Source organism: Cucumis melo, chromosome 5 (genome assembly GCF_025177605.1).
Source record: "Cucumis melo cultivar AY chromosome 5, USDA_Cmelo_AY_1.0, whole genome shotgun sequence".
Classification (NCBI taxonomy): Eukaryota; Viridiplantae; Streptophyta; class Magnoliopsida; order Cucurbitales; family Cucurbitaceae; genus Cucumis; species Cucumis melo.
The window spans coordinates 549,353-563,100 of NC_066861.1; the positions used below are offsets into that span (position 1 = coordinate 549,353).

A 13,748-nucleotide genomic window follows, 5' to 3' on the forward strand; every position below is an offset into this window, starting at 1 on the left:
CCAATATAACATATTTAGATCATAATTATGTTTCCAATTGAATTCAATTGGTTCAAATGATCCTAACAAAAACATGATTTTTAAAAACGTTTTAAAAACCAAAACAATTGAATCCTATGTATTTTAGGTTGGCACCTATAACTAAACAGAGGTTTAATTTTTTAAATGCCCGTAAACTGGTCTGGACACTTACATATATAAAAAAGCATACTATTTCTTAAAAATAATTTGATTTTTTAACAAAAAAGAATATATACATATCATAAAAAAAAATACCATCTCCGACAACACGTGGCTTTATGGGTTGAAAACAAAAGTAAAACTGTGGTATGGACAATATTATAACATTATAGGGTGATTTAAGCTATGTTGAAGTTTGTTTAAGTTTTTTTTATGTTGCTCATCCGGATGAAACTAATTTTAAAGTATGACACAATGAACTTATGTCTACTTTCAACACATAACGTAAAAAAAATGAAAATTTGTAATACTATATCAATTTAAACATAAATGAAATATAGAAATAATCTACTTAGAATTGTCAATGTGACTAATTAAATAATGCTTCTTGGAATTTGTTTTTTCTTTTAAGATATGCTATGATCTATAAATTTGTGTATTTAAATATGTCTTTCCATTTCAAAAGCTAAACTAAAGGAATAAAGAGAAATCAACCTTACAAATACTAAGTTTGGCCATCTTGGTCCATCATCCTTAGTTACAGCTTAAAATTATTTTAGACTATTAATTAATTAAGAGTATTTGTATGCTAAAAAATTATAAAAAAAAAGAGTTTAGCTCAACTTGTACATATGTAAATTATCCGAACCAAATTTATATTAAAAAATAATTTTTTTTATAAAACAATTATTTCCATATTCTCAAGTTACACTCTACGTTTCTTTGTTATCACTAATACCAATACTATCATAAATATCAATGTGTATTAAAAAATAAGCATATCGATTGATCTTCACTTGCAAACAATTATTTTCTAATGGATATATTAACGATTTTGTTGGGTTATATTACTCGAACATATAATTCAATTATACATTAATTAAAGAAAAATCAATGTAAATAATAAGAGTGTGTTTGGATTACTATTTAAAAAAAGTTCGAGGTGTTTGATAACTTTTCAAAATGTAATAATTAAATTTAAACAAAACAAAATATTCAATAACCAAACTTTTAATCAAATTTTGAAAAATCGAGTTTTTAAACAAAATTACGTAGATAAACCCTTATAATAGATCTAACCAAACACGAATATATTTAAAAACATAATTTATAGAATATATTTCCTTTTAAACGTTTTATTGGAAAACATTTTTTGTCATATAAAATATTTTTAATATATTTTATAAAAATAAAATATTTTTAAAAAAATATATCGTTGAAACACTTTTTTTCATAAACAATGTAAACGTAATCTAAATCTGGTTTACAAAAGATAACAAAATAAAATTTCATTTTTGTATATTGTGGAAATACAGATTAAGAATAATTCATATCCCATACAAACAAAAAAAAATATATACATACGGAGGGTAAAAAATGAAGTTTGGTGAGTAGAATTTAGTGCACAGTGAAAAAGGGAGTGAGTGAGCATATGGGTAGAAGAATTAGAGAAGAAAGAATAAAAATCGGAAGGATAAGAAAGAGAGAGGATTAGGGCCGCTAATCCCATTAAACATACGTAGGGACGTAGTAATTTAGTTTTTTCAATATATATAATTTGGAAACATAAAGAAATTAGGGAGAAATTAATTTGAAACTCTTTTACCCAAACCCAACCAGAGTTAAAAAAAAAAGAAAAAAAAAACAAATAAAAGAAAAGAAAAAACAAGGGAGGGAGGGAGGGAAAAGAAGAACGAAGAAAAATAAAGGCGAAATTATATAATTAATTATATATTATATTATATATATATATATAAATATTTATTATATATTTATGTAGCAAAGGGAAGATATTTTTGTTTTCGTTCTCTCGAAGCAAGGCGCTTTTTTATCTCTCCCTGTTGTCTACTACGACGAAAATTAGGGTTCCTGGATCTTCCACTATTTTTGCGACTTTTCAGGTATCCGCGTCTTTTTGTTTTTCCTCTTCTTCAGGTTCTTCCCTTCTTCTTCGTCTCCGTATCTTTGTCCTTGCGTGCATTGTTATGATTTCAAACTCTTTCTTATTTCTCGATGATTTTGTTTTTTTGTTTTTTTGTTTTTTTTCCTTTCATCTTGGGGTTTTATTCTTTAGCTTTTCTTTAGTTGATGTAGCTGCAGATCAAGGTTATCTTTCTCTGTTACTTTCGTGGGTTGTATTTCTTTTGCTGAAAAGAATATGGGATTTGAGACCGATTAATATATTATATATATATTTTAAAAAATGAAGTTGTGAGTCTGATGCTTGTTTTTTTTTTTTTTTTTTTTTTTCTTTTTGGGTTTTCTTTTGGTTAATCGAAGGACGCATTTATTTCTATGTTTGGGTATTAAGTTTGTGATGGGGTTGATTTAGCTTTGCATCGGGATATGCTTTTGTTATCGAGTGTATTTATGCATGTTTGAACTGTTTATTTTTCTGATGTGGAGGGTTAATTTGTTCATTGATAAATAATGTGCAGAATTTGTTGTAATTTGGAGTGGATTGGCGAACATTTTTTTTTGAACTCGTGAAAGGGTCTCAACTATGCGAACTTCGTGGGCAGATTTGGCTGCAAGCTCGGCTGCTGAGAATGTAGCTGCTGGTTCTGCTAACAATTGTAGTGCTGGAACTACTACAGCACCTGGCCGATCGGCTTATGTACCCCCACATCTGCGGAATCGCACAGCCCCATCCGATCTGCCTGCTGCAGCAAATAGTGGGCCTGCTGTGGGTAATGATCGTTCTGGACATGCAGGGTCTCGCTGGGGTGGTGGTCCCCGGAACGATTATAATAATCGATCCGGTTATAGTGGTGGTAGTCGTGGAGGAGGATGGGGGGGAAGTAGAGGAGGTGGATGGGATCGTGGGAGGGGGGATCGGGAAGTGAATCCATTTGGAGATGAGGAGGATACAGAGGAAGCATTTGGAGAGCAAGAAAATACCGGTATTAATTTTGATGCTTATGAAGATATTCCTGTGGAAACAAGTGGCGAAAATGTACCCCCTCCGGTGAATACGTTTGCTGAAATTGATTTGGGTGATGCACTTAATCAAAACATTCGACGGTGCAAGTATGTAAAACCAACACCTGTCCAGCGGCATGCTATTCCTATCTCTCTTGCAGGGAGAGACTTAATGGCTTGTGCTCAGACTGGATCTGGAAAGACTGCTGCTTTTTGTTTCCCCATTATCAGTGGCATAATGAAGGGCCAGAGTATGCCGAGACCAGCTCGAGGTGCACGCACAGTTTACCCACTTGCTCTCATTCTCTCTCCAACTAGGGAGCTTTCAATGCAAGTGAGTTTTTTTTTTTTGTTTAAGAGAACTCTTATTTCATTTTCTTTTGATTATGCAGAAAGTCATCAACTCTTTGTTACAATTTTGTTATACGGCTGAATTATTGTGTTTTTAGATACATGAAGAAGCAAGGAAATTCTCTTATCAAACCGGGGTCAGAGTGGTGGTTGCTTATGGAGGTGCACCAATCAACCTACAGGTTTTGTGTTCCTTTACCCCATTTCTTAATCATTTTCTGTCTATTTAAAGTATTTCAGCTCTCAATGTGTGACTTTGTGTCGAAGTACTGCTCATGTAGTTGCTGAGGTTGTCTTTGTCTTGCATATTTGTATAGCAGTATATTGTGAAGGGTAAGGGAGTACATATACTTGTGACAGTAAATCATCTCATCATGTTCTCATCCAGTAAACACTACTTTAGCATGAGAGAAGGATTGATTATAATTACTTTAGATTGATTTGAGTCAAAACATAAATGTTCACGAGTGTACATTTATAATGTGGAATGGTAATTGATGAAATTTTTTTTCAACATGACATTGGTTAGATTTTCCTTCTGTACAGACACTATTTTCTTGCCATGTGCTGTCTGTTGATGTGATGTGATACCTCCTCTTTCTGTTATCCTAGGTTGTGATGTCATGATCTACTCGTGTCTATGAATTTGTTAGTTTATAATTTTTTGCTTGGTTAGCACTATTGACATTTGGTTTTTTTGTTTTTTGAATCAGCTACGTGATCTAGAAAGAGGTGTTGATATTCTTGTTGCGACTCCAGGAAGATTAGTAGATTTGCTTGAAAGGGCTAAAGTTTCACTGCAGATGATAAGATACTTGGCCCTTGATGAAGCAGACCGCATGTTAGATATGGGATTTGAGCCCCAAATCAGGAAAATAGTAGAACAAATGGACATGCCTCCACCTGGTGTAAGGCAGACTATGCTGTTCAGTGCAACTTTTCCAAGGGAGATTCAGGTACTCTTTTTGTAAGTGAAAAAAATTTGTGTCTTGCTGCATTATATTTTAATGGTATTGCTTTTCCTTCTCATAAACCAAGTGCTGTTTTTGTCCTTTCAATAAAAGTAAGTGCAGTTTTTCGAACGTCAAACTTTTTTTTTCTAGTGCTCATAGCACATCTTGGCATTTCATAGTGAGTTTTATTATGTCTTAATTGTTTATCCTCATAAAAGATGTAGATCAACACAAAGATAATTTATTATTATTATTATTATTATTATTATTATTTTTGTTTTACTTTATATGGAGTCGACTTTTTTCTTGCAGAGACTTGCCTCTGATTTTCTAGACAAGTATATATTTCTGGCTGTTGGAAGAGTGGGTTCGAGCACTGATCTAATTGCTCAAAGAGTTGAGTATGTTCATGAACCTGACAAGAGAAGTCATTTATTGGACCTTCTTCACGCACAGAGGGCAAATGGTGTGCAGGGAAAGGTATATGTTCCATATTTTTACATCATTGCGAGGATTTGGGTCGATCTAGTTTTTGTTTTTAATTAATAATCACTTATTTTATTAATTGATCTCTAATTGACTTGTGCATCCCTTGACCTCATATTTCTAGGAAAGGATATTAAATCTTAGGCATTGATCATTTATCTTTTTCCCAAATTGCTAAGGAAAGAAGATTCTTATATAATTTCTGTATTGACAGCAATCTCTTACTCTGGTTTTTGTGGAGACAAAGAAGGGAGCTGATGCTCTTGAACATTGGTTATGCCTCAATGGTTTTCCTGCCACTACCATTCATGGTGATAGAACACAACAGGTTAGTACGTCAGTTTTTGGCATATTTAATTCATCGAGAAATTGTGAATGCTCTGCTCCATCAATACATGGTTTTCTCCCCTTATCTTTAAAAGGATCCCTTATTTTTAAGGTGGGTCTATAGGTCAGTGGTAGAGCTATAAACCCCAAAAATAAATGAAAGGAACAGAAAAAGGAAATAAAAAGGAGGAAGGAGGAAGAAGTAGCTCTTAACAGAGGAATTCTTGGGTCTTTTTATGGTTTAATTTGAACTTGGGAAAATTACTCAAGTTTTTTCTTTTAGGTTATTACTGCTATAGCTTACTAATTTTTGTTTCTGCATTGTTGAGTTTTCATCCTAGCAACTTGAACTTGGACTTTCAAGGGTATCTTCTAGCATTCCAAACTTCACTACTACCTACATTGGCTACAGCTTCTATTTTAATTCTTCATTTGAAAGTATATGTGCGTTTGCATGGTCTATGTTGGTTAAGAAATATAGAATTCTTCCCATTAAGGGAACAATGTTTTGAACTGCGTGGGCTGGTGGTCAATAAGTCTCATGAGTTTTATAAAGGACTTGAGAGGGAAGGATTTCAATCATATAGTGGCCCAGTAAACCATCATGGGTTGGCTTAGTTGTAAAAAAGGAGACGGTCTCAATAACTAAAAAGGTCATCGGTTCAATCCGTGATGATCACTACTTAGCTATTTAATCTTCTACAAGTTTCGTTGACACTTAAATGTTGTAGGGTTAGATGGGTTGTCTTGTGAGATTGGTTAATTGAGGTGGTGTGTAGGCTGACCTATACCCCTCACGTATATCAAGAAAAAAATAGTGACTGAGTACCTAATATTTAATGTTATACACCTTATTTTGGTGCTCAAATATTGTGGGTTAGGTAGGATGTCATGAGGGATAGGTTGAGATGTGTCTAAGCAAGTTTGGACACTTTCGAATTAAAAAAATTAAACAATATTTCAATGAACAAGGTGGGTTATTGCAACTGGTGGATGAGTTATGCCCTCATGAGAGAGATGTTTTTCTCGAGGGAGAACCCCTAACATCTCAGTAGTGTAAAGCTTTTTGTGCCAGGTGGATGACTTTTGCTACTTACTCTATCTTTGGGATGGATACCTCCATTCTTTTGTATATTTTGTCTCATCTCTGACCATAAAAAGTACGTTTTCTCACATCAAAGGATTTACATCATTTCTGTCTAAAAGGAAAAATGCTTTCAATGTTTTTTGTTGGAAATATGAAGTCTCTAGGTGTGTTGTTTTATATTTATCCTTACTATGTTCACAGATCTCCCTCATTAATTAAAGTTCCCGTGATTAAACAATAGTTTAATTCAGTCTAAATATGTAATTTTGGCTCTAATTCTTTTTCAGTTGAAATTTCTATGTTATCTTGTGTAAATAGGAAAATAGTTTGGCCTACCAAATAATTGAAGTTCTTTAAGAAGTAGGTTACACTATTATTCTGCAGGTACAGATGATTCTGTCGATTGATTTCTCATGTTATATTTATGTGTACTTGTGCTGTTGTTAACTTCCACCTACTTCCTCTTTGATAATTTCATTATTCAGAACCTAAGTTGGTTTTTGAGTTTTAGATGGTGAGAACTTATTTTCATCTTGTCATCTGAGTTCTTTCGTTATCCTATCTACAAATTTTAGATGTCATTGTTACTTCTTGTTTCCACGTATCAAGTAAGGTGTCTTCAACTGGCGAAGAAATAATTTGATGGTTTTGGCTATTGTTACCGTTAATGATTGTTCTATTCTCATGCATGAATTTGAGATCAGTTGTGTTTTGACCATGTATTGTAACATGTTTTTTGATTTGGGTTGTAAATAATTCATTGGTGGTTCTGTTTTATGTATTTATATGTGCTTGCAGGAAAGAGAACAAGCATTGAGGTCGTTTCGAAGTGGGAACACACCGATTTTAGTGGCAACTGATGTAGCTGCTCGAGGGCTTGACATTCCTCATGTTGCACATGTGGTGAACTTCGATCTCCCTAATGACATCGATGATTATGTTCATAGAATTGGACGAACGGGGAGAGCTGGGAAAACTGGTTTAGCAACTGCCTTTTTTAACGAGAACAATATGTCCTTGGCAAGATCCTTGGCTGATCTGATGACAGAATCAAATCAGGAAGTTCCTGATTGGCTAATACGATTTGGTGCCAGGTCTGCATACAGTGGAGGAAGAAACCGTCGTTCTGGGGGAGGCCGATTTGGTAGCCGTGACTATAGAAGAGAAAGCTCTTTCAACAGGGGTGGTTCCGATTATTATGGTGGAGGCAACAACAACAGTGGGGGTGGTTATGGTGGTGGTTCTGGTGGATATGGAGGAGGAGGTGGAGGAGGATTCAGTGGTTCAGGGGTGACTAGTGCATGGGACTAACGTGTACGTTTTTAAATTATTTACAGTGTTTAGGTGATGGGTAGAGGAACCCAATTCTGCCTGAATAGAGTATTGTTTTTTTTTTTTTTTTCTTTTTCTCTTCGACTATTGGTGTTAAAAAAGTGATTATTGTCAAAACTTATTGTCATTATGGGGGAAAGGAGAAAACGTTGTCCATTTTGGGGCCCATTAGGAATGTAGAGTTGTGTGCAGTGTTTCTTTAGGTGTTGGTTAAAATGGTACTAACAAAGTAGGATCACTTTGTTCTTTTTGCTCGTCTCATATCAGGTCGGAAATATGGTGAATTGGTGGTTGAAGAGATCTCAGGGCTTTACTGTTCGGCCGCTTTTGTGTTTTCCATCAATTAGGTCAAGTTCCTTTAAAACCCAGTTTGCTTGCTAGGCTATTCCTCGAGCTTCTTGGGCCATCTTCTTCTTCCCCATCCTGAAGAATTTCATAGTTATTGTAATATTTTGTTGTTGACCCCAAATAAATTTGAAACCTTTTGTTAGGGCATTATGAGTTCAGAACGTAGAAACCAGGTTTTGTTGGGTTAAATTTTCCATCACATTACAGCAAAGAATGTACACATTTTACTCATTTTAGCTTTTATGTTTCCCAGTTTTGTCTCTTTAGTTCAATCCAATTCATATTGAGTAAATTTCCTCTCTACAACATTAGATTACCCACTGCTGGTCAGACAGGTTTGTCTTATGGGTTTATTTTACTATTTGAACAAGTAATGATGCTCATGGATGTACCATAATGCAAGTTACCTAACCTTGAAATCTTTGAGAAAAGTGAAACTTGAAAGTCAAGAAAGAGCAATCTGTTCCTTTGTTTTGGTCGAAATGGCAGTTGGGCAGTTATAAAAATATACTAAATGGAAAATCACAAATTTTACACGTCTACGTAACATATATTGGTCATAGGATCGTGTTCATTTCCATTCTCTTTGTATTGTGTACTTTGATTCTATCTAACATTTCAATTTCTCTCTTTTTTAACAGAATGTGTCTTATTGTTGATTTCTCTTCATCTGTGTCCTTGTCATTCTAAATCTATCATTGTACGTGTGAAAACTAGTACATTTTATAGATTTTGAGCTAATCGATCGAGTTCACCATTTCAACCGATAGCGATGCAAAATTGGGCATTTGATATGTGATTAGCACGAGCAGATGATCTTATGGTTTTGGAAAATATCATATTTAATTAGACATCAAAACAAACTAAGGGACCAGTGGTCCCTCATTTAATGAATTTGGTTTAGAAGCATTGATATCTTTTACATAAATAGTGTCCGTCATGTTTAAAAAAGAGGATACTTTTAATGTCAAGTAAAATATTTTTCACAAACTTTAGAAACTTTCAAACAAGCAAACAAATAGCAATAAAAACTACTTTCGTCAACTTGTGAAGACTTTTTTTCTTCTCTTTCTCTCTACATCGATTTTGAAGAAATATTCCATAAAGCTAAGAGAGAAAAAGAAAAGATGCTCTATTGAGACTAGAATCGTATACAAACCCACATCATAGCATCAGCAAATGCACAAAACTCAATCATTATAGTGATGATATTTGTTAATAAGGCTATTATTATTGTCTTGCGTTTAATGCTTTAAAGCCACTTTCTTTATAGAAAAATATAAAATTTTTCTTTGAAAAAATGGTTTGTGAAATGGGAAATGTGATGAGTGAATCCATGTTTGTGTGTATTTGGGTATCGAATATATTAGTTTATATTATAAAGGAAAAGAGAAAAGCTGGAGAAAAAATAATGAAGAAAGAGAGGATTGAATTGAATGACATTGACTTGTCTTTCTCTTCTTTCCCCTAAAAATTGGGTTTTGACCCATTAATGGTAACAACAAAGAGGACCCTTGTCATTAGAAGTTTCTTGTCCTTTTGTCAGACTTGAAAAAACTTTGATTAAAAATTGGAACTTCAGGATCTTAATTAGGACAGCCTTATTCAAAGAAAATGGGTTAAAATCCGGTTGAAAAAATCGGTAATTGGGCGTAGATTAGTACTGCTTCCCAGCTATAGGCTTGTATTCATTTCGGGTTGAAAGCACGGGGTTTTCTCTTTCTCTCACGTTTTTGTGGGTCTTTCTTGTTCATATTTGGTTGATTTTAAGCGGCTTTTGGGGTCAAAAGCTGAGCGTATTGGGTTCAGTTTTCTCTGTTAGATCAGATTTTTGAAGGGTTGAAAGTTTTGAGCTCAACCAACCCGTGATCCGACTCTGTTTTCCCTTTCTTTAACCTTGATTTAGACTCAGGGTGTTGCTGGAAATTGACTATATGGTTCTTTGCTTCCGAAATGAACGAATCGGTTGAACCCTCTTCAAGAGCTCAAAGGGGAATTCGAATTCAAGCTCCACTGGTTAGTCGAATTGAAATATTCTCTGTTTGTGTCATTTTTCTTGTTTAATTACCACCATTGCTATCATTTGAGTAGCCGAGTAAGTTATCCGTGGAAATTATGCAGTTTTATTCTGGGTATTTTTGCTTACGAGCGCTATTCTGGGTTTTTCTTGACTCCCAACTCCCCGCATTTCTTGTTTACGGTTCTCACTTCGTGAATTTCTGGTGAAACATTGTAATTTGAGATGGATTTTAAGGTTTAGTGTGCTCGGGATGATTCTCGCGTCTGAATTCAATTATTGGGGTTTCCTGCGGTAGGTTTCTGTAAAGTTCCTCGATTCCGACCAAGTTGAGGAAGATTTGCATTTTACGAGCTCATCTTTTTACTTGATGTCTTCTTCCGATAGGATTCTGTTGAATATTCTAAATTATCTTCTGAGCTTTAGTTTTATGTATTCTGTTGAATGCTGGATCACGTTTTTAATATTCTCTGAGAATTGATTCTAAGTATGTGAGGAAAGATGCTTAGTTTTGGGGATTTCGGATTTGTTTTCGATCAAATTCTTTCTGGTATTATTCATTTGCTATTCAATTGAAGAAACAGTAGTTTTTATGCGGATGGCACTTTCTTTGTGTTGAAGGGTAAGGGAAAGTTTTGATGCCTATCATCCTATTACTTCTTTTGAATCTGAACATGTGAGGAACTTGTGAAGGATTGTGGAGTATGAGTGTGAGATTCATGTGAATTATAAGGAGGTCTATTTATTGGTAAATAGATTTAATTAAAAAATCTGCAAGATGAACTTTGTAAGATAAATGCAATATTATTTCCAGTAGGTGCATATTCATACCTTGAAGGAAATGTTGTGGATGCGCTTCAATCTTTTAACTCATTAGTTTGTTTCGGTCTTCCTCGTGGTGTGGTTGGTACAGAATTCCAATTGTTCTCTACCATAGGATCTGTGCTCTTTACTTCTATTGAACCAAAGATAGACCTTTGGGTGTAATCTCCTGACGAAGTATTTTTCTCTCTAGAACACTTGGAGACATAAGACCATTTATCCGAATATAGTGTCAAAAGTTTAAGACTGAGTTGAATGTACATGATCCACTAGTTTTCACTGGAGGTTACCTTTGTCTTCTTTCTTCCTTTTTGGCAAGTTGTCACATAATTTCTTTTGCATCTAACTGATAATATTTTGTAGGTTGATTCTGTGTCATGCTATTGCAAAGTAGATTCAGGCTTGAAAACAGTTGTTGGAGCTAGAAAATTTGTCCCAGGCTCAAAAATATGTATCCAGCCTGATATTAATCCAAATGCACATAGAAGTAAAACTTCGCGGAGAGAAAGGACCCGAGTCCAACCTCCACTTCTCCCTGGCCTTCCTGATGATCTTGCCATTGCTTGTCTAATTCGAGTCCCTCGAGTGGAACACAGGAAACTCCGCCTTGTTTGCAAGAGATGGTATCGACTTCTGATGGGAAACTTCTATTATTCTCTAAGGAAAAGTCTTGGCATGGCAGAAGAGTGGGTCTATGTCATCAAAAGAGAACGTGATCGAAGGATCTCGTGGCATGCCTTTGATCCCACCTACCAGCTTTGGCAATCACTTCCACCTGTTCCTGTTGAATACTCGGAGGCCCTTGGTTTTGGCTGTGCTGTTCTCAGTGGTTGCCACCTATACTTATTTGGAGGGAAAGATCCAATAAAGGGATCAATGAGGCGGGTGATTTTCTATAGTGCTCGTACAAACAAATGGCATAGAGCACCTGATATGCTTCGGAAACGTCACTGTTTCGGCTCTTGTGTTATAAATAACTGCCTTTATGTTGCTGGTGGTGAATGTGAGGGAATCCAGAGAACACTTCGTTCAGCTGAAGTTTATGATCCCAACAAGAACAGATGGAGCTTTATTTCAGATATGAGCTCAGCTATGGTGCCATTCATTGGAGTTGTTCATGATGGGTTGTGGTTCCTGAAAGGACTTGGAACTCGCAGAGAGGTCATGAGCGAAGCCTATTCTCCCGAAACTAATACTTGGACAACGGTAAGTGATGGCATGGTTGCTGGCTGGCGCAACCCAAGTATCTCTTTGAACGGACAACTTTATGCCTTGGATTGCCAAGATGGATGTAAGCTTAGGGTTTATGATAGTGCAACAGATTCATGGAACAGATTCATCGACAGCAAGCTCCATTTTGGAAGCTCTCGTGCTCTAGAGGCTGCTGCCCTAGTTTCGCTTAATGGAAAGCTTTGCATTATCCGGAACAACATGAGTATCAGCCTAGTTGACGTTTCAAGTCCCGATAAAAGGGTTGAGAGCAATCCTCATCTATGGGAAAATATTGCTGGGAGAGGTCACTTGAGGACTCTAGTTACAAATTTATTGTCCAGTATAGCTGGCAGAAACGGGTTGAAGAGTCACATTGTCCATTGTCAGGTGCTCCAGGCATAAGAAGCCGAAGGCGGGTCAATTTTTTTTTTCAACGGCACGGTGAAAGTGGAAGGCAGAGAGAAACTATTATTTCGGAGAGCTAAAGGAGAGAACATGGATTTGGTTCAATCAAGTTCTGACCTCTTCAGTTGCCTTCAGATTGCCTAATGGTGAAGCTGTTGATTTAATTACAGGAGGAGGGCTTAGTTCTAGAATTTGCTTTTGGAATGAAGTTCCCAGATAATTTCATTACATTCTTGAACAGAAGGCAAATACTTGTAAGTAAATCTTTTTAATCCATCTCAGGCTAGTTTGTTTATTTTGTTGGGGATCTTATGCTAGTAGTACTATGTAATCCTTGGAGATGCCTTGTGAATATAAACATTTCATTAGAATATAAACAACACAAGATTTATGACTATTCACGATTAATCGGAATCATTGACAAATTGGTTTCTGGTTTACTTGATGAAGATCTTATAGCATTATGGTTTAAATGAAATCACAGTCAAGACCCAAAAATAAAAATTAAACATTTATCATGTGCTATAATATAATTGATCAATATTAAAGGAACTACAAGAACTTATTAAAAGAACTAATTCTTCCATAGAGATGAATCATTGGTTCAGTGACTCTTTAGCTGATTGCGAAAGTTGCTGATAAAAGCTTCAGCTCTTTGATTTATGTCTTCTTTCCCTTTCGTTTGCTTCATTATTGGAGAATCTTTTTCCTTCTTGTTCTTGCTTTGGACTTGAATGAAAATGTCTCTGCAGCTTTCCATTGCAGTAATGGGATTTGATATTATGAAAGAATTAGAAATGATATCAGTGGAGTTTGAATGTGGGGGCTGAGTTGCCAATGATGGAGTTTTGTGTTTTTATAAGCAAGTAGATGAGCAAGAGTATAAAGTGAAGCTGAAAACTAACGCCAACATTGATCTCATTTGGATTATTATATTGTAAACTTACTGAATGGAAAAGCATATGAATATGGTTTGGTGCATTTGAATGGGATATTTGACTTCCCCACGTGGGATTCGACAAATTATTTAACCTTTTTTTTATTTATAATTATTGTTTTTATTATCAACTTATTATTATATCGTTGTATGTATTACTGCTTAACATGAAACTCATGCTACTAATTAATTATACTTAATTATTCGTTCGGTATAACAACAAAGTTGACTCTTTTTCTCTCTATTGGCTGGTCTCTCTTTCCCCCCTATTATCTTCAAATAGTAATTTAAAATTTGTTAAGCTTAAACCTGTTGCTAACTGATAACTCATTGAGATTGAAATTTACTTACTTTTGGTTATTCATTTTG

At 35.1% G+C, this 13,748-nt stretch overlaps 2 protein-coding genes across 3 annotated transcripts; both read left to right on the forward strand.

The window, feature by feature from the left end:
* The first annotated feature begins 1,821 nt into the window (after positions 1–1,821).
* LOC103491582 (DEAD-box ATP-dependent RNA helicase 37-like) lies at positions 1,822–8,229 on the forward strand. 2 transcript variants are annotated; one of them, XM_051085032.1, is made up of 8 exons: positions 1,822–2,081; positions 2,619–3,436; positions 3,552–3,635; positions 4,167–4,409; positions 4,719–4,886; positions 5,107–5,220; positions 7,105–7,620; positions 7,906–8,229. In XM_051085032.1, exons 2-7 carry the CDS (start codon positions 2,684–2,686, stop codon positions 7,615–7,617), a joined length of 1,875 nt encoding a protein of 624 aa, XP_050940989.1. In that variant the 5' UTR covers positions 1,822–2,081; positions 2,619–2,683; the 3' UTR covers positions 7,618–7,620; positions 7,906–8,229. The 2 variants fall into 2 exon arrangements, with proteins under 2 accessions (XP_050940989.1, XP_008449803.1); XM_008451581.3 differs by having other exon boundaries at positions 1,990–2,115; positions 7,105–8,229.
* A 1,183-nt stretch (positions 8,230–9,412) lies between these two features.
* On the forward strand, positions 9,413–12,850 carry LOC103491581 (F-box/kelch-repeat protein At1g55270). Its single transcript, XM_008451579.3, has 2 exons — positions 9,413–10,002; positions 11,189–12,850. The coding sequence occupies exons 1-2, from the start codon at positions 9,940–9,942 to the stop codon at positions 12,437–12,439; spliced, it is 1,314 nt and encodes a 437-aa protein (XP_008449801.1). The 5' UTR covers positions 9,413–9,939; the 3' UTR covers positions 12,440–12,850.
* The last annotated feature ends 898 nt before the right edge of the window (positions 12,851–13,748 follow it).